Below are 27,052 nucleotides of genomic sequence, written 5' to 3' on the forward strand. Positions count from 1 at the left end.
ACTGTAAGCAACGGGACACCTCTTGCACCTTACCCTCTTTCTGGCTTATCATGATCTGGCCAAACACTGTTACATAAAACTTCCCTTCTTCCTGATATGCTTGAGGTTTGTGGTGGATTACTTTAGCAAATGGGTAACTTCAGTAATGGATGTCCCTCCATCTCCTCTGCACTGATGACAGCATCAGTCCTACCTGGCTCCTAGTAAGGCAGATACAAAGACATAGTGGCTGTCCCAGCTTCAACAAAGAAATAAATATCCAGTGTGGTTATTTACCTGAACTGTGGGAACTGGGTTTGGGGGTTTTCTGCTTGCTGGATGATTCTTGCCATTGTTGTTCAAATGTTCTTTCCTGAGTCAAGCTTTTTACTACTCAGTAACTGACCTTTTGTCACGGTGAAGCAGCTCTGCTCCCTACCCTGAAACACTTATTCCTCCTGTGACTGGTTCAGTAGTGGTTGCTGAGTGGAACAGCTTAGGAGAGAAACACAACTGGATAGAAGAAAGATCAGGTCTTGTAAATCTACAGTGTGGGGAAAGCTGGAAGAACTGGGTAGCAAGTTAGAGGCCAAGTTGCTTAGCAGAGAAAGAAGACGACCCAGTGGACAGATTCAAGTGAAATCTTAAAGTGTTTTGTATGGGCTAGGAACAAAGGCTGTCCAGTGGCTGTGTTTGTGCACAAATGGCAGGGGGATGGAAGAGGGCTCCAGGCTTGTGGAGTATAATGACTGCTCATGAGCCTTGATTCTTATTGGGGAAACCCAGAGGCATAGTCAGTGGCATTGAGGAAGAGGAGGTTGTTGGCCTGGGCTCTCCACAAAAGTGAAGGAAGAAGATGAGAGGACTCCTGAGCTGGAGACCAGTGTTTTCAGCAAGGGCAGGGGAAGCATTTGTGAGGGAGCATAAGGGAGTGATCTTAGCCGTTGCATACAGTTGACCTGGGGACATCTGACAGTGGCAGGCTCCCAAGCTTGTCTGCTCCAGTTTGAAACTGTGAGTGCTCGCTGGCTGCAGCTAGAGAACCAGCCTGTAAATGAACTAACTAGAGTAAAATCCTTAGCTTGCTTTCCAAAGATTGACTCATTACACTTGTCTTTCCTGATCTCTTCCCTTTCTGCCTTCCCACATTCCTCAGGAAACTGGAGCCAGAGCCCTGCTAGCGCAAATTGAACATGATCCTAGTTTCCTAATCCTTAGAGCAGTTCCTACATTAACAGATCTTCACTGGACCTCAGGAGGGTTATTCATCTGATGACCAAGTATAGACTTCTTAGTATGGTGTCTTAACACCACTTCAGGCTCAGTCCACCAAACTAGTAAAGGTGCTGCCCTCGCATGTGGAGCTGCTGCTGGCGTTGCTGCTTTGGTCATTGACCGCAGCTGTCAGGAAGAGCTATGCTGTCCAGAAGTCTGCAGCACAAACATCACTTAATGGTTTTTGGAACTAGCCTGCCTTTTAGCACTACTTCAGTGTTTCTTGTACATAGGGATTTTCAGACAGTCAACCAGCAATGATACTACAAACCACTGCTTTAGCAAGAGAGCTTGATGCAGTGGTGTGTTCCATCATCTGCAGTCATGTGGGGTGTGGTTTGACCATGCCTGGTTGAAACTAGTTCGAAACACGGACAGAAGTGGGAGCAATGAAGGTGGTTCACCAGGAGGAATTGCGGAGGAAACAAGCACTGTATAGTAGATCTGAATGCTAATAAATGTGAGGAAATAAAATCATTCCTTCAAAAAACAAAATAAAAAGCCAAATCTGACAAAAAAATGAAAGTCATTGCCCAAGGGGATTGGCTTGTAGTGCCAGAACCACATCTGAACTGTGAGCTATTCAAGTCATGATTTTGTTTCATGATCAGCATTGGGTTGGCTTAGAGCCTCAGATCTAAATTACTCCAAATAAAGAGTGGTTAAGGTTGATGGCAGAGGGTCACTGAGAGCAGGCTGTGTGACAAATCCAGCCCTGTCCCACTGTGGTACTTCAGAGTAACTGGCCGTCACCTTCCTGTAAAGTTTTCCTGGTCTCTGTTCAGCTTTCCAGATATGTGGTATGTGACTTGTGGTTCTTGGCCATGTGAGGATTTTAGTATACAGCTGGTTAGGGTTAGGAAGGCTGGCCACCTCTGCTTTACAGTGTCTTCCAGGAGTCATCTTTATTGCCAGTCCTAGACAGTTCAGAAAACAACAAGCCAAAAACCCAAACCATGAGAGAAAACCACTAACATCTGATAAGACCTGTGGTGATACTGGAAATGTTGCTGTAGCAGAACATAAGCAACAGATGCCTCAGGAAGCTAAAGATGGACTTCGTTTAAGTGTGGGTAACACTTAAATGGAAGCCCCAAATTTCCGCTCTCAGGTGCAAAGGCATGTACCCAGGTTCAAGACGTGTGGACGTAAGCTGGTACACTTTGTGCTGCTTGTAAAATCTGCTGGGTGTTGTCCTGCCTCTGCTCAATGCAGAAGTGTTCTGGTTTCTCCTCCAAAGAAAGGTGCAGAAAGCACCAGGTAATGAGCAGCAGAAGAGGACACCTTGAAGCCGATTGCTGATTGCTTTGGTAGGAGATGAAAGCACTTACAACAGAGGGCAGAAGAGAACCTTTGCCTCCCTTAAAAAGTCTAAAGGTCAAATTCAGTTGTCTAATCTTCTACAGCCAGAGAACCCAGTTTTAAACACTGAGATTTACAGTAAATGAAAAAAGCTGTTTTGTACTGACGTTAACTCCTACGTAACTGAGTTTTTATGGGGTCACAACTGTCTGAATGTTTGTAGTTTTCCTGGAACAATTCTTTATTTGCCTAAATGAAGAGTAGAGAAGGCTGAGAGACCAGCTCTGCCTGGATGTGCGTCTGGTTTATTTATAGCTCTGTTTGTGGGTATATTTTTGCTTTGTCCCATGCTAAGAACCATCTCTTTTTCTAACAGTCATGAGCATTACTGACCAGGAATCACCAGGAACTCTGCTGCTGGTGGCCTTTGCAATGTGGACATGTGTGCTCCACTTTTGCCTGACATCACAGGCACAACGATAACTGTGCCATTGAGACTGTGCCTCTCAGGTTCTCCCTGGTGGCTGCCCACCTATGCATCCTTGATCGCTGATCATTGTGGGGTGCTGAGCTGCTCCTTGAACCCTTTTCACTCTGTTCCTAGGTCTGCATGGTTTAAAACATGGCTAACTAAGCTGTTTTGTCTTTCCTGTTTCTGAGACTGGCTACTTGGTGTTTTGGTTCTTGTGGTGCACCTCTTTGTCCTTGGAGAAGGAATTTGTCTCCTGCCTGACTTTGAAGATAGCTCTGAGTAGGTTCTGGTGTCTCAGCTGAAGCCATTAATTGTGCTAGCAGCAATATCCCCATATGTTTGGCAGCTCTGTCTTCACTTGGCAGCCCAGGATAAACAACCCTGTCTCCAAACCACACCATCCCTAAGCTCACTGTGAATCTTGCTTCAGATGACAGGGCACCTCTGCATAAGCAGAGCATCTGACTTCTGTTGTCCTTAGGAAGCTAGAATCTCGGTTGTCTTTGAACCAAGAGGCTGTTTTCTATTCTTTCTGCAATGCTTTCTTCTGTTGCTGACATCTGGATGAAATTCACATGGGATTGTGAACTTGCTGGATTGTAGCCTGTGCACAACTCCTGCTGGAAGCCCCTAGACTGCGTTTTGTTTTCCCACTTCCATAAATCTTCAATATCCATGAAGGAAGGAAGTGCTCAGAAGTTCCTCTGAGTGTAGTCAGAAGAAAGAGAATATCTGTAAGAGTTTTTCCTTTATATTCATGTCACTCTTTTGCTTTCTTCCATTATCCGTAGTTACTTTGAAATTCCTGTAATTATGACAGTGAAATTTTTGCCTGTGATTTTACAGCACTTGTTGTTCGGATTCAATGTACCTATCAGCCTGAGAAGATATGGAAATTTTCCAATTACCTTTCTCTAGTTTGTGTTGTTCTAAAATATCACTTTTTACGTACCAATAAGAAGCTTGAGGAATACTGTAGTTTTGACATGATTATCTGTTTTTTATAGGAGTAACATAAGATACTTTCATTTTTTTCTGAAGAGACTGGAAAAAAAACATCCTTTTTCTTCTTTGTTTTTTTCCTTTCCCTTTGCCTCCTACCAAGCATTTGTTACATTGCCCTGAAACTACACAGCAAGTACTTGAGCGGTGAGATTCCTCTTGTCCTAGCTCAGTGCCACATTTGTGACTGATTTCAAAGATTCAGTTGCTTTGGTGGGACAGTTGCCAAGCACATCTCCCCTGCTGTATGATAGGCAGTGATGGTGCAGCCATGTGTGGGAGTGGGGCTTGCTTTCTCCCAGTCTCTTACTGCAGAAACATGGTGAAGGAGACGACTTACCTGAGGGCATCTGAGGGAGCTGCTTGGTGGGGTCAGGAGTTGTACTCAGCTCTTCTGCATCCCTCTTCAGCACCCTCATCTGGGACCATTCTTCTTAAGTTATCTGAAATTCAAGTAAATATTACATGCAAAGCTACTCTTACAGAGCTATAAAACCTGTTGTCCAAATTGACTTAGAACAGGTTGAAACCAGAAAAAGCCTGTATTTTTTACTTACACAGAGGGGGCTGAGGATTTCTGAGCTGTACAGATGTGACTAAGATAGTCCTGGGTGTTTCAAGTACATGCTAAAGAGGGGGAAAGCCAGGAAGAAATTATTCTCACAGGGTAGTTTTTTTGTTTTTTTTTGTTTTTTTTTTTTTCCAGCTTCCTGTTAGAAGCCCAGCACGTCTTCACTGACTAATTTGTATTAAAACCCCTGAAGTTTATACTGTGTTGTAGATTAGGTGGGGTCCAACAAAGAATAAGATGTATGCAAGAGAAGCCCAAGTGCACACAGTGAACTCAGCAACTGGGAATGTTACTGTCTGCTGGCTGGTTTTGTGTCCTTGCTTCAAAGTTAGACTGTAGTCTTGGGGGAATTAAATGTACATCTCTGTCCTTTGAGTGGAAACCACCATAAATGAGGAGTGTTTCTGTTAGTGCCTGTTAGCTATGAAGTGTCACCACTAGAGAATAGACCATCTTCAAAGGTCTGGGAAGTATATGTCTTAGCCAAATGTTCATATAGTAAATGAGTACTGACGTTTTCCTCTAGCAAACTCTGCTCTGAAGCATGTTTGGTTTACCCACAAGAAAGAGGTAGTGAAAGAGAAAGAAGACAAAGAAAACCCCTTGAGTTGAGGGCAGATGGTAAAAGGAGGAAAAACATAGGAAGAGATGTGATGACAGTGAAGCTCTTTGGTGTGATGGTAGAATTTGTAGTTGAATCAGCCTGCTGTGTTCCTGTAGCCTTGCTACCTTGGTGGTAGTGGCAAGTAGGGCCAGGTATCCTCAGTGCTGGATTTGGATGGGTACTGAACACAGTGGTGCTAAGGCAGCTTTGCTGCCAAGGGAAACAGATAGGAGGCAGGTGAAGGGAAAGACTGTCAATACTAAAGCAAGGTATCTGTAAACTGTGGTTCTTACTGCCCCAGTGTAAGCAAGTTTGGAAAGACACCACACAGAAGAGGAGTTTGTGACCATTGGTCATGAGTGGACAACTTGATATAGATACAGTCTGGACACTGAATACCAGAAACTGGGAACATATGGCCAGGAAAGGGCTGGCTGTGTTCACCCTGCTCCACCTCTCTATGCTTATAACTGGGTGCTGTGTTAAAGATGAAATGTGGGGCAAGATGGGCCTGCAGTGTCAGCCTGACTCTTGTGTTCTGTTTGCATTTCCTGGCCAACAGTTAGCCTTCCTTTGCAGGATTTGCCTGTCCCTAGCATAGAGGGAGCTTTCAGGGTGGCCTATTGTGTAGCTGATGAATTCATAATATCCACTGGATAAACATCTCCTACAGCATCTCGTCAAACGAGGCTGCAGTAAGCAACTGAAGAATATCCTCTGCTATTTGTGGCCTGGGGAGGGAGGATTCTGCCTTTGCTCCTTGTCTTGCAGAGTGTCCACACATGGAACACTTCAGCAACTCCTTTGCCAAGTTTAATTTTTGCTTTTGTCTGTCTGAAAAGGTGTGAGCAATCAGGCAGACAAGCTCAGATGCTGACTCTGTCACTCTTGCCTGTTTACCCTGGAGGTTCATTCATCTTTTGTGTCAGAAAAATCTTTGTGTGTGTCTGATGCCCCAGATAGTTGCATTTGTCCCTTTCAAAGGTGATCCTTCTGCTTGCTGCATGAGCTTCGATATGGGAGGTTAAATGCTTTCTTTTTTTTTTTCTTCCCTCCCCCTCCTTCTGTGTGCAGCTTTTGACAGTCAGCATTCCTTTGCCTTTATCTGTGCACTATTTAGGATGTCCATATAAAGTTGCTAAACGGAATTTTTATTGGCTGACTTGGCTTAATAATCAAACAGCTTCCAGGCTGGTTCTGTCTAGTGCTGTGTGGATCCATTCTGAAAAAGAGGGACCCATAGTTGGTGGTGTTTGGGTTTTTTATTTTTTTTTTTCCTTTTCTTTCTTTTCACAGACTTTTGTTGAATATTGCTTAGTCTAAGTTTAGGGTTTAATTAGTTGCTGGAAAGGCAAGCAGGCTACTTGGCTAAATTAAGTAAGACCTGAATCATATTTGTCTGGAACATCAGCATCCTAATTGGAAATTAGTGTATTGTGTCTGTGTATCATGCAGAAAACCACAAAATGCATAGTGCAAGTGGCCCTTGAAACCTAACACCAAAACAAACAAAAAAAGCAAGCAGGTTAAGGTGGTTGTGTAGCAAATAATCTTTGAACAAAATGTAACTTTGAGTTTGAAATCGTTATAATCTTTTATCAGAAATTGCCTAAAATTCCTGATGATGGACTAAATTCCAGTAATAGAAATCAGGACCTGATTGTAACTTTTGAGTGAAAGTGTTCCTGTGTTGAACTAAATTATTTTTCATCTGTAGCAAATTGTTGACTTTCAATTGCTTTGTCCCCAGACTAAGTGGTCATGCCTGCATTTAATGTGAGTTAATTAACAAAGACAATAAAAGTTTAAAAAGTAAACAGTGTATAAAACCTTTTTAAGATAGATGTAATTGCTTTATGAATCACCAAGCAGGAACTCTCTGAACCTGGGAGATTACTACTTTGCTGGATACTACTCTTGTTTGTAAAACAGAGTTGCTCAAACTCTAGCCTAGGTGGAAATTGCATAAATTTGCTGTTGCTCAGGGAATATCTATCCAAAATCCAAATAACAGTGTATTGCCATCTGCCCAGGTTTTTATTGGTGCCCCTGAAGCTTTCAGTGAAGCTGGGAGACATACTGCATCTCAGGAATTTACTGTGGTTTTCTAAATATTTATTATCGTTCTTTTCTCTGCCCGAGGTAGGGAAAAAGGGTTGTGGCAAGCTCTGGGTGAGAGGAGCACAAGGTTGTACAGATGGGCAGGTGGGAGGCTGCTTTGGCCTTGGCTACAGTGGAGGTGTGCTTGCAAAATGTCCTCTTCGTACCAGGGAGTGACATGGATGCTTAGATGCCCTCGGATGCGTGTCCAGTATTACAACATAACCAAAGGCCAGGCTGGTTATCAAGCTTGAAGTTGTCTTGAACCTGTGTTGCTTGTGGCAGTGCAGCTATGGCCAATGTTGAGAGTGTGGAAGAAAAAGGGTTTCACCAAGCTGCTGGCCCAAAGGCTAGGCTTAAGCCTAATATTCAGCAATGTTTAATGTTTTCCTAGTAAAGGGGGACTGCTCTAGAAGTGCCAACTGCTGCTCTCCGTTGCTATGGATGTTTTCTTCAGGCTCTTCCTTCTGTTGGAGCACAGTGGGTGTTAAACCCTTGTCAGTTGAGGACCAAACTCTGCCCTGGGCAAGGTCAGACCATTCAATCAATTAATTTCAGAGTCTCAGTACTAGTACTCTCTGCCCTGGTCTCTAGCTTTTTCGTCAAGCATTGATTTGGAAAGTTGCGGACAGATGGAAAAACTCGATATAGGGAACTCTATTTCAGCTGAAAGGCTTGGGCTCAGCTAATCGCAGCATGTCTTGGGAACAGGGAATACCGTTTTAGGCATGCTGGCAGCGCCATTTCTTACTGATTTAGATACCCAAGTAACAATGACCTGCTATAGATGTTGTTTAGCAGAAAATTGTCAGTCCACGTCTGCTGGTGCTGACGAGTCAGAGACCAGGATTCGTAGGTGATCTGTGTACCAGAGCCTTGAGTGGCGATTTTGCCCCCTGTGACACCAGGGGGAGTTTAGCTTTCTTCAGGTTAGGTTGCTTTTATTTGCTTTATTTTTACAAAGGTATCTTGTTTTCCAGCATGGAAGTACTGATTCTTTAGGGCTTTTTTTTTCCCCTGCAGTTGTTGTAACTTCAGGCCTGAGACTAATTCACCATTTCAGGAGTTTTGCTGGTAAGGCTGGTGGAAAACATAGGGTAAACAAAGTTTGGAAGGTATGTTTTAAAGGAGAAAAATATAACCTAAGCAGTTTGCTGCTATAAAAGTACAGGTATCTGAATGCTGTCCATGCTCTACTAATGAATTATGGGTACCATTAGCTACAGAGCAATGAATTTGTTGAAATAAGTTGTAGGGAGAATGAATTTTAAAAAATTGATACCAAAACATTTATACATGAAGGAGTTGTGAGGAATTAGGACCAAATTCTCACAGAGTTCCACAGAGAGAGAAATAAACTGCATATTTTCTGAAGCTGGGCTGGGTGCAGTCTTGTTTTGATAACAGTTCTGTGTAGTAACTGGAGTGGAACATTTAGAGGTCAAGGGGAAAGCAGTTAGCATAAAATAACATTTTAATTGAGGTTTTTCGTGGCGTAAACTGAGTTCCAGGGCTTACATCAGATGACCTATATATATTTTGCATCAAAGCATTTTATTTCCTCTTTGGCTTTCCATTTAATATTAACTCTATCTCCACTATAGTTTCTTTTTTTACACGTGGGCAGAATCTTCTAACTCCATCCAAGCTGAATCATTCTCATCAGATGTGCAGTGCCCACTGACAGGTTGCAGCATTGTTCCTATCCCATGCAAGTGGTTGGAAGATGCCTGCTGCAGAGTTTTTTGAGTGCTTGGTGCTGGTTTGAAGGCAACATGGCTGATGGTTTTATGCCTGTTATTTTCTTTTGTCTCGTTGAAACTACAATCAAGGAAATGATGCCAACCAAAGAGTAGTTTATCAGTGCACAAAGGTGTTTAAAATACCCCTACTGGTCCTCACTGAATGGCTGACAGTGCTTCTGGTTCTACCATTGCCTTTCTCTACAGCACAGCACATGCCACTTAATTTCTCTCTCCCTATTACCCCAACTGAGTACAGTCATAGCTGTAGTTTACTGTCTCTTGGATGCTCATGGTCTCAAATTCTAAATTAATTTTTGGTAATGATTAATCAGCTTCATCTTTGCATGGGGATGAACTGTAAGTGCAGCAGATGCTTGGCAGTGCAAACTTGTTTGAGGCAGTGAAATTCGTCGCTCCATGGTTGGTGAAATCTACTGATCTCACCAACCAGTGGTTGGTGAGCCACTGAGCAGCCAAGTGCTTTGTACAAAACAGATGCATGGGTGCAACATACACACAGGTACATACTACAACAGAGATGTGACATAGTTTACTGGTGGACTTGGGTGGTGCTGGGTTAACGGTTGGACTGGATGAACTTAAGGGTCTTTTCCAATGTAAATAAGTTGGAAGACCTTGATTTCAAGACTTTTGTTGGCCAGCAGTCTTCAAAGGAAGGTCACTGTTGTCATTTTGGTATCTTTATGTGCAAAGGGAAGGGTTAAGATCTGTGCATGTTTCTACTGCTTAATTTGGTACTGTGTATGGCTTGTTCTCCCCTCTCCCCATGCCCTCAGCCACTTGATGGATTCAAGGGTCATTTCCTGTTTGCAGAACTCCTATTGACATCAGTAGGAGTGTTGTGCAAACATTTGTGCTTTCAATATGGCCCCTCATCCTTTTTTTTTTTTTTTTCTCCTGCTAATGAACTGAATAAGCACAGTGATTGCTGTGCTCTGGCAGTATGATCTGTACTCATGTGGGCAACTGAAAGAGCTGGGATTCCCAAAAGGGCATCTGCCTGAAACATGGTGCCCTTCTGACATATCTGCTGTCATAAGTCTTCTATTTATAGATCCAGATTGAGAGATGTAGTATTCTTTCATCTCTGCTGGTGGCAACTACTTAGAGGGAGACGTATCTGCTTTGCAGGTTTTTGCAGGGGCAGTTTGGCAGAGATACTGGTTAAAGCCAGGAAACCCAAACTGATCTTCTTGGTGCCTGCCTTCTACATTTTTTTTAGTAGAAAGGAGGACAGCAAGATGAACAAGAAAAACTGGGTAGAAAGTACACTTATACTCCATTAATCCTCATGACCCTGTTCTGCCTCAGTACAAGCTGTAGGCTTATAGTAAAGGGTTGGTCCTATACAACGAGCTTTTTGTGCTGTCTTAGCCGCTTGTGCAGAAGGTATTGAGACATCAGTCTCCTTTGTCTGCTGTCAGCCTTGGAGGGAGATGTTATTTCATAAACCAGTTAGCTGAATTCTACTGAACTGGCTAAATTCCCTGTGCTGAGTGTGGTGGTAATGGAGTGCTGGAGTATGAATTCTCTTCCTGAAACTGGTCCTTGCACGTGCTGTAATACCCTTTGCTGCTTCCGCATGCTTGTCTGGAGGAGCATTTATGCCCTGGGCAGCCCTGTTCAAGGCCTTATGGAACAAATCTTGTATTTCTTGTTCACTGAAACAACTTACAAGCCTGACTGCTTCCTGAAGGAGGCAAGCTTTTGCTAAAGCTGCTGTCCTCTGCAGAATAGTGCCTAGACCTGCTGTGCCAGCAGCTCCTCACACAGCCATTGCTTCAACAGAAGGGACAGGCAAAGACAATGCTGTTACAGCCAAGTGACATGGGGGGACAACTGCCTTGAACACCTTGGTGACTTTCTGAAGGGTGACCAGAAAACTGTGGCAGCCCTGGGAGGCAGGATATGAACAATGCCCAAGCTGAGCAGTTTTGGGCTGCCAAAAGGCAAACCTTCCCCTCAGATTTCTGCTGTGCTTTACTGCCTAGTTGATTACTGGGGCAAATGCATTATGTTACCAAAAATGAGCTTTCCCTGATCAAACTTATGCTTTATTAGCCACGTAAATGCCAGCATGACTCTCTCATTGCTACAACATATTAAACACCTTGGAAATGTTTCCTTAAACTCTAGGTCAGTCTTATGAAATCCGTCTACTTGAGAATAGGAAATTGGGAGAGTTTCAAGATTTAAACACAAAATATGTAAAGGTAAGGAGAAATATAGATTTCTTTTCTTCCTGCTACTGCATACAGCCTTTAATGAAGGGCCTGACTCTGCTCACGCTGAGACAATGGAAAATGCTTTGCCATTGTTTTTAATGGGAGCAGAGCTGATGGAGCTGAGTGCTAGTTTCATGGGACTATGCAAATTGGCTTTACTTGGCTTCTGGGGAACCTTTATTCTATTTGAGATCATGACCCCAGAGTTTCACTGTGAATGTTGGGTTCAGGGGAATCCCAAAGCTCAGAGATGAACATGGTCAAAACTTCTGAGAGGCAGACTTGTCTCCATTCTTAACCCCAGCAACACTCCTGGGTTGTTATATGTCAAACGGAGGGCCCTGGTGTTTTCACCATTCTGCCATGCATATTCTGCGTAACTCCAGTTTACTTTGGTAATGGGTCTAATTATGAACATACAGAACTTCGTTGTGTGGTTTGGGGGATATTTTTTTATTGTTTCCCCCCTTCCAAAACAGTTCAAATTCAAAAACTTTGGTCAGGACCCTTGTTCTGCATGCAACTTTCAAGCCTTCCTCTCCCCAATTGTTGGCTGTTCTGCCTTTAGGATTTCTTTTGAGAAATGGAGACTAGTTGCAAAATTTGGATCCCAATCTGGATTTCAAATGCTGTCCAGGTTAGACTGTTCCCTATTTGTCTTTTGGACCATTTCAGGAAGCATGTGGATCGGGATTCCAATTTTGCAGATGTTCCCACTGTGACTTACTTGCTTCTTAGAGCTAGGGTTTGATTTGGGTGTTTCTCAGGGTCACTGGCAAAAAGTGCTCACTCACTTGATACAGAAGTCCCCAGCAAGAGCATAGACTTGAGAAACTGGCATGTAGGGGGTCATTAACTTATGCAAGTGTAGGACTCTGAATATACAAAAGAGATATGTTAGGCGAACTTTGGACTTGTCTGCCCTAGGGATTGCCCTTATTCCAGCCTTTTTTCTCCAGTTATTGATGGCTGCACCATTGCAGACCAGAGATGAAAGTTCTTCTGCTACAGAAGATTTCTTATTCCACACTTGTTTAACTACACTGGGGCAAATCTAAGGACTGGCTGTTAATGGCTGGAATCAAGTTTAATTCCCCACTGACAAGATGTCTGGGCATGTCAGCTCCACTGGTGCAGGGACAGGTGAGCTGGCTTTCACATTTGCTATTCAGACTGGGATACACTGGGGTTGGGGCACTGTACAGACACATTAATATTACCCCTGTGTGAGCTCTTTTCAGTGTGGAGGCAGTATAGTGATGTTTGCACAGCTCGACACCCAAGATTAGATGGACATTGCTATAGTGCTTCCAGACTGAATCCCAGAAAGCTGTGAAGGGCTGCATTGTGCAGGCTAGATGTGCCCTGTGAAGGGCAAAGTGTGTTGCTATCTCATTCAGGAGTCCCTTAGGAACTCGATAAACGTGTTGATGGGTCTCTTAGGTGGACCCTCTACTCTCCTCATGAATGGGGGTGAGAAACATAACAGGACCAGCTTTGACTTCTACGCTGGAAAACCAAAGTCATCTCAAGAGAAGGGCCTCTGGATCATGTTGTTTATCTTGCTGTCTTTTCTTAACAGAGCATAATTCGTGTAGTTTTCCATGATCGGCGCCTGCAGTACACCGAGCATCAGCAGCTGGAGGGCTGGAGGTGGAGTCGGCCTGGGGACCGCATCCTTGACATAGGTGAGACCATTGCAGGACAGTTCCTGTGCAGTGCTTGGCAGTGACATGCTGGGGGACGTATGGAGAGTGTGTGTGTGTGTGTGTGTTTAGCTTTTGTGTATCTACTCTCTTAGGAATCCTGTATGTCTTTGGGTGGGAAGGAGATCTAGCACTGTAGGTCCACATAGATACATCATTGGTGGTGTGGCTTTTCACGTGCATCTTGTAATTGTATAGAAATGCTTTCTGTTCTTCAATTTAATATTTTTAAAATTTTAGGGGTTTTCTTCTACAGATATTCCGCTGTCAGTTGGTATCTTGGATCCCAGGGCCAGCCCAACCCAATTGAACACTGTTGAATTTCTTTGGGATCCATCAAAGAGAGCCTCAGCATTCATTCAGGTAAGAGAAATTATATTCCTGTGGTAAATACAATGGTAAGAGATCTTATAAAGACATGAAGGGTTAGGGTACCCAGGAAACGAAGAAGAGAAAAAGATGCAAATGGTAATACATAAACTCTAGTGACACTCATGTATAATTAATTTGCAGGATACTTGCTAACTACTTTGCTAGCTTTGAGTATGACCTGCTACAGCTAGGGGTTTCTAAAAAAAAAAAAAAAAAAAATGTTGCTTTCTAAGCATGGGTTTTGTCTAGAGGAAACTGTTCACAGCCTGTTTTGCTTGCTTTCCTCTTTCATGAGTTTCTCATCCCAAATGCCAACTATCTGTTTTTAATCTGTATGTGGGATTCATCTTACAAAGGATGCTTTTCCTGATGCCCTGTTTCTTTTCGGGCTGCTTGTTCTTCTAATTGTCTTGTCCTGAGGAACAGAAATGAAAATGTACTCTTCTGCCTCTCTTAGTTTCTCAGCGGGAGCCGAAACCTCCTGTTCTGACAAAATCTGAAATTCAGATTTCTAAAGCTTTGCACAGGTCTCCAGAGACAAGCACAGCTTTTGTTTTACCAGGTACATTGCATCAGCACAGAATTTACTCCACGGAAACACGGAGGAGAGAAAGGAGTGCCCTTCCGTGTGCAGATCGACACCTTTAAGCAGAATGAAAATGGTGAATACACAGAACACTTGCATTCTGCAAGCTGCCAGATCAAAGTGTTCAAGGTATGAGGGAGTTTTGGCTTTGTCATCAGCTAGATTAAGATACAGGAACATGCACAGTTTTTTAAACTGTGTAGAAGTGGTGCAGATAGCAGAGTAGAACAGACTTTTAACTGAGTATGCCTAGGATCTCAAATGGGACATTAGCAAGTAAAGTGACATAAACACTTAACTACACAGCAACTCTAGTTAAATTCAAATGACCCAAGTGCTGCACCAAGACTTATGTCAGTCCACTGTGTATTGAACACTCTAGTAATGCTGAGATATATAGGGTATCCATTTAGGTATATTTTATTGCACCTAGGCTATCAAGACTTTATGGCATCTCCCATTTCTTTGATTCAATGCTCCATGAACAATGAGAGTAGATCTTGATGATCTTAAATGCCCTTTGCTTGTTGCAGCAGAGTTGCTCTCCATGCTACCTGGTGGAGAGAAATTCAGAGAGAAAGCAGCTCTGAAGCTCCTAATCTGGGCATGGCAGACCTGTAGCCACATAACATGCTTTTCACAGGTTTGTTTTCTTAAAGGATCTGCTGCTCCAGTTTTGCTCCTGTGAGCAGTGTCTTTCCTGCTCCTGGAGAGATGGTACAGACACCAGTTCAGGTGCACAACTCATGGGGCTCATGATCTGAAATCGCTGATATAAAATCTCAGGACTGGTCAGCCTACTTTGGAATTGCAGTAGGCTTTGTCTGGAAATTTCTTTGTGTAGAAAAAAAACATCTGATCTTGTTGTATATGTAGATTCCCCATAAACCTGAAGGAGACTTTTGTGAACAGATTACAAAAGAAAAAATAAATCTGTTGGCCTCTTTCTCCAAACTTGTAATACTTGGCATAAGGGAAAGCTTGTGCTTGTGCTTATAGCCTAAAGGAGCAGACAGAAAACAGAAGACTGACAGGGAAAAAATGGAGAAGAAGACCACCCAAGAGAAAGAGAAGTATCAGCCTTCCTATGAGACAACTATTCTCACAGAGGTAAAGTGCTTTAGACACGTCATACTACTTCAGTACATTGGAAGACAGATTTGAGAGAAAATAACTGAGGCCTGGGGATTGTCTTGTGGAGACATGTATGCCCAGATATGATTGAAACTGAGAGGGAGTGAAATTACAAAATGTCTTTTGCTTTTGAAGATTGTTTCTTATGTAAACCAACCCTTAACAGCCTAGCTTTAAAAGAAGTGTTTTCTCTCACTTCTGCCATGCTTCCAGGCACTTGTCATGGTACTTAGATGCCAGTTGTATGCAGTATTTTCTTCAGGACTGTCTGGCTAAAGCTCATGTTGGAGATGGGGCACTTGAACAGATGAATAGGCTGCCTGATGAAATTATTAATCTGGTTTCTGTGAATGTGCATATGAAACTGCTATTACATACAGGATCTCAGAAGATTCTGGCTTGTACTCTAGGAATATCTTGAATGTCCTATATTCTGATAGGTGTGGTGTAGAGGGGTGTGTGTTTGTACCCATCCCTGCCATTACTAACAAGTATATCAGTTTACCCCAGGCTATGGAATTACTGAGCAGCAGAACTCAAGACGGTGGTTTAAAAGTGCTGTTCCATCTCCCGGTGGGAATGCCTTCTATTTGATTTAATTCTTGATTTTTTTTTTTTTTAATTGGCTTGCTACACTACTAAAAAGGAGTTTTTTTTTTCCTTTATTTAAATAAACTTCCTGTTTGTGAGATCCAGTCCCTCCCACTCAGTTTTGCTCACACTGCCAAGAGCAACCAGCATGTTTTGTAATTCAACGTGGCGGTTGTAAACGAGGGTCTCGTGTACACAGAACTAATTCTACTGAGTTGGCAGATCCCAGACTCTATATGAGCTCTGATGCACTTTGACATATTGCACAGGGAAATGCGGGTTGCCAAAGAGTTAAATATTTGCTAGTGCTTGTGGTGATGATAAAATATTTGCTAGTATTTGTGTAGATGATAAAACTCCAAAGCTACACTTGTCTTCTTTTTATCATTGCAAACAAGGATACTACAGAGCATTTTTTTTGAGCTCTTGATGGCAGGCAGTTGCATGGAGCTGGATTTCTCCTACTGATTACAGTGGCTTAAATTCAGAGCAGAGTCACCAATTCTAGCTGGGTTACTCTGGTTTTACACTACTGTAATGGAATATGGATAGTGACCTATATTTGTGAAGGCTTTTAGTAGTTTTGTCTGTCTTAAATCTTCTCCATATAATACCCATTTATAACTCAAGCTCTTCAACTAATAGCCAGAGGTTTTAGCAGGCTGGTTAAAATTTTGCTCTTTTGCTGGTATAAACCTGAAGCAATGCCACTGGAGCATATTTGTCACTCTTGCCTGCATTTAATTAGGGATTTATAATTGAGACCAGAGGTATTTCTGTATCATTGCTGCCTTCAGTCTGAGTTGACTTACTGGCGTTGCTCTGACTTACAGCTGTGCACACTTTGGCCCAGTGTTATTTGGGGACAGGCTTTGTGAAATGGGAGAAATGTGGAATGCACAACTGGAATCAATCTGGCCCCCTGACAGCCTGCTTGGAGAGCAGTGTAGAAAATCCATGGCCCGTCTCGTCCTCCCAGCAGGAGTGATGAGCTGAAGTTAGTGGCGTGGTAACAGCATGAATGTGGTATGAAAGGAGAATAAAATCCTTCATTTCCATCCTTATGAAAGTATCCCTGCTGCCTTTCTTCCAACAGTGCTCTCCCTGGCCAGATGTGCCTTATCAAATGAACAATGCTCCATCTCCAAGCTACAACAGTTCTCCCAACAGCTTCAACCTTGGAGATGGGTATGTAACAAATAAATGCTTCATCTTTCCTGTCAATATGGTAACCTTTTGTGCATGTGCTTTGTGTGTCCACCCATTTCATACACTGGAACAAGAGAACAAAGACTACCTTTCCTAGAAAGGGGAAAATAGTTCCCTTTTAAGACATTCCATCCAGGAATTCTCTTTAATGCAGAGTACAGTTTGTGTCCACCACTTATGCAGCAGCTGGAAGGTGGGCATCAAAGGACCAACAGGGCAATTCCTGCTATGAATTTCTTCTCTTTCCCTTCTGTGGGGGTCAGAGAAAATACCATGCCATGTACTGGTGATTCCCAATGCCTTCTGACAAGAGCGTTAGAGGTTTTCAGTCTTCAGCACCCCTTCCTTTCTGTCTTAAAGTGGTTTGAGGGGCTGAATTCCCAGTTGAGTGGGATGTAAAGAATCCTGTCTGGGGCTAAACAGCCTGTGTTTTGAGAAGTCATACCAGAACAGTGGACTGACAGGAGGCATGTTTAATGCATTAATATAGCTGATATAAAGAAACAGTTTTAGTGGTCCTGAAACACCCAAGATGGTAACTGATGACAGAAATATACATCAGGGTCCCTCAATACTTCTGAGTCCCCCCTGTGACATACTTTCCCCTAGAAATTTGGTGCAGGCCTTTCTTTTCCTCCCCTAGGACTCTGCAGCCTTGCTGCCTTCCCACACACCTTATTAATTAATTGGTGTTGTAGCACAAATTTTCAGTGAGCAACCTCAGCTTATGAATAAGGACAAACACTGAAATGACAAATTAGTGTTAGAAGAGAAATCTGAGCATTTTCTTCCATTGGTAGATTATTAACTATTTGAAAAAATCCTTGATGTCTTGAAGTCCAGTCTATGTTTTAGGAGGGTTTGGTAGAAATGTGGTTTTGTGTGATAGAGTTAAATTGCAATGTATTATGTTTAAGATAACACCAGGGTTGAATTATAAGTTCCTTTATTCGCTTTTTATGAAGAATCATTATAGACAGAGGGTTTAGTTAAGGGATTTCTGGCTTGTGGGAGTTTTGGGTTCAGTCACCCTGTAGGTCGTAATTTCCTTGCTTACATGGTGTCACAGTAGTGACTCACCCACATGGAAAAGCTTGAATAAGGTCAGTAAACTGAGGTTTTTCTGTGTTGAGAAGCTCAACTGACCAACAAAAGGCTCAAGTAGAGATTTTAATTTTTTTCCTTTTCTTAGTCTGGCTTTTGGGTACCTTTTTAAAATCTGACAGAGAAAAACACCAAGTTTATATGTAGCTTGTGACAGTTGAATCAAATGGAGGAGGGGGAAGAGGATGGTCACTGCAATATAAAATTTAAAATAATATTTTTTTTTCTCTTCCAACTTTATATAATTTTTCTTTAGCAACAGTTCTCCAACCCACCAAGTGGAGCTCCTGCCTCCCAGCAATGATGTAAGTACTTGAGATCATGTTAATGTGGTGCTTTTCTTTTTTTAGGACACTGGTGAACAGTTCATTTCAAGACCTTCTTATTCTTTTTGCAATGTAGCATCTCCTCCCTTCTGCTTCTATTCAAGATGCCCAGCAGTGGCTTCATCGTAATAGGTTCTCTCCATTCTGTAGACTCTTCTCAAGTTTTTCGGGTGAGTTTAAACCATCCAATCGTTTTGTCTATATTCTCTTTTGTAAGTGCAGTTCATCCTTCATGTCAGTAGCATCTGCTGCTGGCCACTGTTTTTGGGATCACTGGTCTGACCCAGTGTGGTTGTTCTTTTGTTCTTAAATTACTTAGCATTTGCCAAAACAGTTTGTAGAAATATAGAATAAATAAGATGGAAGAGAATAAGTAAAGACGGAAAGGACTCCTCAAGTTCATTAGGTGCAAACGCCTGCTTGAAGGAAGTCCAGGACCTTTTGCAGTTGTATTTGAGTATCTACAAGGTGGGATGTTCCACAATCTCTCTAAGTAACCTCTTCAAATACACTTGACTACTCTCACAGTGAAAGCTTTCGTTACGCCTAATTGGTGTGTCCCATCTCCTGTCTGCTGCCTCTCATCCTGTCCCTGTGTACCACTGACAAGAGTCTGGCTCCATCTTCACTGTACCCTCCCATTAGCTGGTTGTACATAGGAGTAAGATGGTGGAAAGGGAATTGATAAAGATGTTGAAACCTTGAGGAGCCTCTCCCTGACTTGCAACACAAGTAAATGATCAGGGGAACATGGCAGTTAGAGAAGACTGGGCCATTCAATGGCCAACGTTAAATATCTAGCTTGTCTCTGTTTTGGCTAGAGTGTCTTCCAGTGCAGCACTACTCTTTTGGCAGCTTCTAGCTCTCTGCCTCATAATGATTGATTTGCAGCCTGAATTTGCAGCTTCTCTAGGCAAACCTGTCTGATTTAGCTTGGGATTTTTTCCCCCTGCCCTTTCCTTCTGACTATGCACACAATCTGGAAGATAAGATTTGCTTAACTTCTGAAAAAAAAAAAAAAAAATCAATTTGATATATGTAGGTGCTGACTTACTGAAGATGTCCAAAGAAGATTTCGTTCAAATCTGTGGACCTGCAGATGGAATTCGTCTCTTTAATGCAATCAAAGGAAGGTTTGTACTACTTTCTAGTTTTCTGTGGTTGTTATGGCAGCTTCCCTTGGTAATTTCAGTGTTAACTACAATTTAATCCTGGAGCTGTAGCATTTAGAATTTTTTAACACTTCAGAGAGGTCATCTCAGAGCCTGAAGATCCCAGTGATATTTAAATCCCAAGCACAGCTCAGAAATGTTGCTGAAATGAATTGGCCTAATGTGGATCTTCAGTGGTATTTGCTACGAGCTAATAGCTTCCATCTACTTCATGTGAGACACAGCCTTACAATATCCTGTAGATCATAAGTAACAAACAGCAAAACAACCAACCAACCCCTGGAGCCTCAAATGACTCTTAAAATTATTTCTATTGCAATAACACCATAAATTCTACAGCTGGACAACATTCAAAACAGTAAAGGCATGTATGATGAGCTGCTTGGAGAGTTCTGTAAACTGCTATTTCTTATCTGATCCTGAAGAGACTAAGGTCCTCTGCACTGTACCACCACCTCCCAGGGGACTCTTACTAGACCTCCTAAGACATCTAGTCACCATCATCAAGACTATCCCTTAACTGACTATTTATGCACAGCCTGAATGATTCCATCTCTCATTGTTTGGTAGCTGACTGGAACAATTTTAGATCTACTAAATAACTCACTGCTGTTTTTTAATAATCCATAGAAATGTAAGGCCCAAGATGACAATTTATGTCTGTCAAGAACCAGAACAAAATAGGTCCCATCTCCACCAAAAACGAGAAAATGGAGATGGCAGTCTTTGTGGTAAGTTTTTACATATGGATTTTGTAATACACTTACCTGGTGAGAATGCTCTGAGCTCTGTTGTGGGGTGGGACAGCTTGTCTTCAGTGTTTTAAGAGGTCTTGTTTATCCCAGCTCTGCTGCTTTGGTCAGTTTACAGATTCCAGCTGGTACTCTCTACCTGGGGACAGACTTGACTTATAAGCTACCTGCAAAATGCCACAGCAAAATCTCTGTTCAGTTCTCAATAGGAGCCATAGCATTAAAAACTATCTTCCTATCCCAAATTTGTTTTAGATTATGGTTTTTTAAAAAAATATTCTGGGAAATGGAAGGTTAGTATTTCTTAAAGTGAGGTTCTAATTCTTGGAAGTTCAAAGCTTTTGGAGACTCATTGCTCTTAACTATTGCTCATGACATGATGTATGATCAAATGAGACTAAAGATTGTCCTTAGTTCTTGCACATAGTATTAACCAGGCACAGCTTTATCTCGTTGTTTCTACTATTTGGATTTGATCTAAAAAATAATACCGTCACCTATAATTATTTGATACAATGTAGTCTGTAGTTTGTACCTATGGGATCAGTGGAATAACAGCTAATAAATTACTACTTCTGTGTAATGTAGTATGTTCTACTGTTTAATTGGATCTACTTTAAAATGTTAAGATGAATAAAAGTAGATTATCCAAAAATATTAAAATATTTGAGAGTTTTTAGTGCCCCATGATACATGTTGTCATTAGTTCCTGTGTTTTCCTCTGGGCAAAAGTGACATGTGGTTTAGTTGCCCACTGCATCCAAATACTGGGTATTTTTCTACAAATCGTCAAGCTGGATATTTAGAGACTACTTTAAAGGTACTAAGCTTGTTTGTCTACTGTCAAAATTTTAACTTTGATCTTAAACCCACTTGGTTGTTGACATTGAGCATCTTGGTGTTATTTACTGCTTTATAATTACTTTGTAATTTTGTAATTACTTTCAACTTGTTGCAGTGTATCATGCAATCTTCTTGGAAGAATTGACCACTCTGGAATTAATGGAGAAGATTGCAAACTTGTACAGCGTTTCTCCACAGCAGATAAATCGAATCTATCGGCAGGGACCCACAGGGATCCATGTATTAGTGAGCAACGAGGTAAGGGCTTAATGCAAACTCTGTCAGAGCTGTAACAGTTGTCAGACACCATTTAAATTACAGAAAGAATCTTCAAGAGAGCTTTGCAAGGTTACTAATGTCAACAAGTTAAAGCAAGTCATCCGTGCATACCATTGAGGTGTGATTTACTTTGCTTTGTAAAAGAGCCTTTTTTTGGGAAAAACAAACAAACAAACAAACAAACAAACAAAAACCCAAACACAACAACAAAAAAAACCAAATACAGTCACTTCCTTTTTAGGTTGGCTGTCTAAATTTTGAAGTGAGGATCTGAAGTGACAGTCTTTAAAATTAAATAAGAAAGCTCAATAAAGAAGGCAAATTTGACAATCTGTAGGGCCATTAGTCCTAATCGTGGTCACAGTCACTGGGTCAGAGTGAGTGCTGTGTAAGTGCACACTATAATTCAAAGGACCTCTGCTAGATGTTTGTATCCCATTATATGATGCCTTTGTTTGGTCCATTCCATTAACTTGCAGGTTAATAGTGAGTTGCCCTTCTTCCTCTTTTCCCCCTGCTAAATTACTTACTCATTCATGCACCAGAATCACTTAAGGAGTTTCATGTATAAGAAACACTGTTAAAACAAATGAAGCAGAGCACAGGTCTCAACTGGAGCCCGAACTGAAGGCTGCAATGCTTATTCCTAAAGTCTCCTTGCTATTTCAGCCTGATTAAATCTGAAACTTTGATGCTTTATGGATGTAAAGTGCTTGGAGGCAACTCTTGGTAGCAGAATTGCCTGAACCAGCTTGGGTATAAGGCTTTAAGTATTTATTTAAGTCAATGATTAACAACATTTATTGCTTTTTAATTTTTTTTTTTCTTGTTTTAGTACTATAGTATGCAAGAGCGAGGCACTCTGTGAATGTACTTCATGCATCATTAGGCACAGACACACAGATTAGCCAGGAAAACTTGATTTGCAGGAGCCAGGGGGTGGATGTTAAACCCAAAAGAGAATAGGGACGTTAGTCTAAGTTGAAAAGGATATTTGGCGTGAGAACTTACAGCTGGAAAATGATCTACTCAAAAGATATTCAACAGCTAGGAGAAAGCTTTTGCTTAAAGAGAGATCTTTCTGAGCTGATCAGAGGTTCTGATCACCTCCTGTCTGAAGCTAGATATCCAGCATCTGCTTCAACTGTAAGAAACACCTTCTGAAGGTAATTCACCTCCTCTCTCCCATAGCTACTCTGAGATGGGAGGAGCTATTCACTAAGGATGAAGCTTAAATGAGCATTTCAGATTGGATCTGAAGTCAGCTGGATCTCTTGAGTCACTGTTTTAGTTAAGGGCCTCACGAGAACCTGCACACTTTCTGAAAATCTAATTCTTTCTCGTGTATAACTCAAATAGCTTTAGATACTAATCTTGTCTCCCATGAACTGCCTTGTCTCTCACAGCAGTTTCATTAAGATTCCTGTGCCCTGACAAAATACAGACAGGTAAATGATTCCTGTGAGCACAGCATCTATACTAAAGTCTAATCAAAAAAGCAAGTAGATGCTGCTGAGATGCCTTTTCAGTAGGAATATGCCTTTATTCAGTGAGGATTCCATTTTTCAGGGCTCACCATCTCTAGATAATATTTCAGATTCTAATGCAAGTTCAACAGAGCTTCATCATTCTGCTGAATGGGTATTAGCATTGGTAGATTCTAGGAGAGGGACCACCTTCATCCAGTCTAAACGGGTAGAGTTTCACTGAAGGCAATTAAGAGCACAGTCTCTAAAAGACTAACTGGAGCAGTGTAAGAACTTGCAGGAGCAAGAGCTGCAGAGAGGATTGTAAAATGCTGAAGAAGCTAGATCAGTTCCAGGCAAGCACTTCAGTATGAGCTTCTCTTAAGAACATTAGGAGCTGCAAGGACCTTAATTAATCAGTCATATACTTTAAAAATCATATAGGCAGGGTTACTCAGGACTTTGTAGGACTAGACACCAAACGTTATTTGATACCTGTTCTCTAAAGTCTACACTGGTACTGGAAGAAACTTGAATTTAATTGCTAAAAATATTTTGGTCGCTTTTTTCCTTCTGTCTCTCAGATGGTGCAAAACTTCCAAGACGAATCTTGTTTTGTTATCAGCACATTAAAAGGTATGTATTGGTGGTGCTGCTATTAATTTCTCCTTTCAATTGCACTAAATGTTTTCACAAACCCAGCGCTGCTATCCTGAAAAGATAAGTAATCTAATTTAATGTAAGTCAAGGTGTTGTATCAGCTTATACTACAGTAGATATGGATCTATGCTTTCATAGCATGTTATAGAAGTTTCATAAATCCATTGAATCTATAAATCCATTGATACCACAGACATAAATGAGCAGAATATCTTCTAGTAAAATGATAAAAGATGACAGTTAATATGTTGTGTTTTTTTTTTTTTTTATCAAATGGTTTGACCATTTTCTCCCTTTGAGAAGTCATATGTTCAACATGGATTTTCACGAGTGAATTATGGAACAGGATTACAAACTATTGCAAACTGCATAAGAAGAAAATCTGAAGTTCTGTATCTGTGTTGTTTTCTAAAAGCATTGAAAAAATGCTCTGTATTTCTTTGTTACAGCTGAAAGCAATGATGGCTACCACATCATTTTAAAATGACCGTGCTGCACAGAAAGACTTTAACAACCTAAAATTTAGTGCCTCAGTGAGATTGCTACAACCTAGACTGGAAACATGAAGAACCTTCTGGATAAAATACTCCTCTGAACAAAGAATTACCAAACAGCTTAAGGAGAAACTTGCTTTTACAGATATACACTTTTTCTGGTGTGTAGTTTTGGTTTTTTGGGTTGGTTTTTCTTTTTTTTTTTTTGGAGCTGGAGCTGAGAATATCCTCAAAGCTTGTACAAGTTTCTTCCTCCCTCCCTTCCTCTACAGTCTTAAAAATTGTCGAAGTTTCTGCTTATTACTTAGAAACATCTGCCTTGTACTAAAGGGAAATGAAAGATAAACAAAACCCAATTCTCTAGGCCCCTCATGGTTGGGTGAATTGTTTTATTTGCTGTTCTGAGTGCTTTCTTGCTTTCAACACACACCCTGTTGCTGGTGGACATAGGCTCCCTGGCACCCCTCTTTTACTCTTTGAGGTGGAAGGCTTAGGACTACATCCAAAACCAGACTGGGCAATGCAGACAGTGGATTTGACTACATCCAAAACCAGACTGGGCAATGCAGACAGTGGATTTGGTGCCCAGTCCTCCCCCAGAGTGTCAACCCACTGTTAGCTGTTCTCCATCTAGAGATGTGCTCAAAGTCCAGAGACCTTGGTTCCTCCTGACAGAGCTTCCAACATCCATATCCAACAGAACAATTTTGCAGGGTTTAAGGAAGGACAGACAACCTGAGGCAAGATGTTCAGTACCACATTATATCTGTAGCTTTACAGTAGTTTCCCTGAATGGAATGTAAGGAGGTTTTCTGAGGAAAAGTTTTGAATACTGAGTTATAGAGCTTATGACAAATGCATACTATGGATTTATTCTATTCTACAAAGTGTTAACTGCTATCTTTAATGTAGCTGGGAGTTAGGTCTTATGTTCTTAATGATTTTTCCTCCTGTTACTTACTTCAAGAAAAACTGAGTTGGTACTTCAGGTAACAAATCCTCTTAGTTGCTGCTTCTTAGATTCTTGCTATTTCACTTTTGACCCCTGTTTCCAGTATCTGCAACTATGGTCAACTCCACCCTCCCTTGGTCTTTTGGGATGTGATCCAGGCTACGTTAAGCTGAAAAAGTGGCTTCCACTGATGTCAAAGGCAAACTGAATCACACCCTTCTTGAAAAGATAGTCATTTCAATTTTGGCAGCTAATTAATAAGGCTGTTTCCCAAACTGACTGTCCATATAGCATCAAATTTTGATACCTGAACATTAAATTTCATCCTGAATTGAGATGGAAGTCTGAAATATCCAAAAATTTCCTGGAATGGAAATTTTTCAAAAAATGAGAAACTGTCAGCTGGAAAATGCAAAATAAAATAACTTTTTGAAATGGAAACATTAATTAAATCCATTTGGCCCTTAAAGCAGCATCAGTTTGAGCTACTGCTGCAGACCTCAGAAATTACCGTTGAAGTGCCTTGTGTGCCTTGTCTCCCTTGGGGCCAAGGTTCTTGGCTGAGTTACAAATCCCATGATGCTCTTGCTGGGGGTTAGTCAAAGGGGTAATGCGTCATAAAGGCTGGAGGGGTGCCCAGGAGCCCAGCCTTCTGGGAAAGAGGGGGACATGGAGCCTGTGAATTACAGCTCCCAGCTGACACTTGAGGAATTCGGACAGACACAGACTGATATTTTTCTGACAAAACCGATGTGTTTCAAGTTTTCCCAACAGAAATAAACAGCAAAATATTGAGAAAAGCAACCTTTTTTTCATTAAAAGCATCAAGTTTTGCACAAAAAAAAATCCACCCATCCCCACAAATTTTATTTTTTTTAAACTAAAAATAATACTTGAATAGAAAAATTGTGTTACAATGGGAAAACCGTCAGCCAATTCAGCTAATTGAGTAACAGTGCCTACTTAGGCACAATCTTGCTCAGCTGGTTGTCCTGGATCCTCCATGAATTGTAGTGTTTCTCCAAAATGGATACCAGGGCTTTGCGTCGTGGTGATTCCTCCCTGTGAAGTGAAGGAGCTTGAGGCTTCTTGGTTAAGGACCAGGTTGTGTAGCTGAGAAGGTTGCAAGTGGTTTCCTGACAGAGAGGGGAGGCCAGACAGAGGCCAAGGCGAGCTGTCAGGGAAGAAATGCCTTTGTGGAGGATGGGAAATGCCATCTTTTTGAGAGGAAGTTGACACCATGTCATGCTCAGTCCTGCCTTGGTGCCCATGTCACGTTCCTGGCTTTGCAGTGTGCTCTCTACTGCTGTGTGTCTGGAGGCCAGCAGCTGGAAGCCCTGGGCACCGAGGCATCCAGGTTGTGGCCACACAGTTTACGGCTGCCTTCCAAAACAGGGAATAAATTCCAGCTGTTTTTCTGAGTAGACGGGACCAACATCTCCTGCGTATCAGGAGCTGTTTGGTTTGTTTTGTGGAACGTGCTTTGGAAGGTGGATGTTGGCTGTGTTCTTTCATCCTGTTCTGTAATACTGACCAAATATATGGCACGGCTGTTGGCATGCAACTCGGATGTGAATCTGACCTGATGAGAAGGGTTTAAAAAAAGACCTCAGAGTTGCCAGGAGTGTAGCCTGCACCATATCCACTTGCGTGTGATAGCCCTGTAACTCAGGAGACCCAGAAATACTGAAACACAGCAGTGTAAGGGAAGGATAGAAAGGTAGCTTTGCTGTCAGAGTTAGAGACTGAGAACTGTTTGCTTATTTTAAAAAATATAACTTGTTCTTGATTATTTAAAAAACAAATCTTGCCTGTAAGGAATTATATGCAAAAATCCTTGTAGTGTTTCAGTAGCATTTGCTTGATTAATTTTGAACAAGAATAACTCTATGCTAGGGACTTGTTATATTTAGATTTTTTTTTTTTTTTAAAAAAATAATTTTATACTGACATGAGGGTCAATTTGACAATATATCTTGTTGTCCTTTCCATGCTGTAAGAAGGTATTCCAAAGTAAACAATCCCATAGACTATAAATAATTGTCCTACTGGGTGGGCTTTACTATTTTATCTGTGTTAGCCAGTGTGTAAAGATGTATAACTTTAGTGT

The 27,052-nt window shown here is 41.6% G+C and overlaps 1 protein-coding gene across 1 annotated transcript in view; it reads left to right on the forward strand.

Moving 5' to 3' along the window:
• The window catches only part of TFCP2L1 (transcription factor CP2-like 1), a gene marked incomplete at its 5' end in the record, with an annotated part of 26,746 nt that extends 2,763 nt beyond the window's left edge, over positions 1–23,983 (forward strand). The window contains 13 exons of the mRNA XM_008940232.1: positions 11,208–11,284; positions 12,879–12,984; positions 13,259–13,365; positions 13,937–14,089; positions 14,960–15,070; positions 16,782–16,873; positions 18,255–18,303; positions 18,401–18,494; positions 19,367–19,457; positions 20,127–20,227; positions 21,207–21,349; positions 23,421–23,472; positions 23,946–23,983. Coding sequence (XP_008938480.1) covers positions 11,208–11,284; positions 12,879–12,984; positions 13,259–13,365; positions 13,937–14,089; positions 14,960–15,070; positions 16,782–16,873; positions 18,255–18,303; positions 18,401–18,494; positions 19,367–19,457; positions 20,127–20,227; positions 21,207–21,349; positions 23,421–23,472; positions 23,946–23,983 — 1,214 coding nt within the window. The remainder of the gene's footprint in view (positions 1–11,207; positions 11,285–12,878; positions 12,985–13,258; positions 13,366–13,936; positions 14,090–14,959; positions 15,071–16,781; positions 16,874–18,254; positions 18,304–18,400; positions 18,495–19,366; positions 19,458–20,126; positions 20,228–21,206; positions 21,350–23,420; positions 23,473–23,945) is intronic.
• Positions 23,984–27,052: the final 3,069 nt, after the last annotated feature.

This window comes from Merops nubicus, unplaced genomic scaffold (assembly GCF_000691845.1).
Source record: "Merops nubicus isolate BGI_N331 unplaced genomic scaffold, ASM69184v1 scaffold40475, whole genome shotgun sequence".
Taxonomy (NCBI): Eukaryota; Metazoa; Chordata; class Aves; order Coraciiformes; family Meropidae; genus Merops; species Merops nubicus.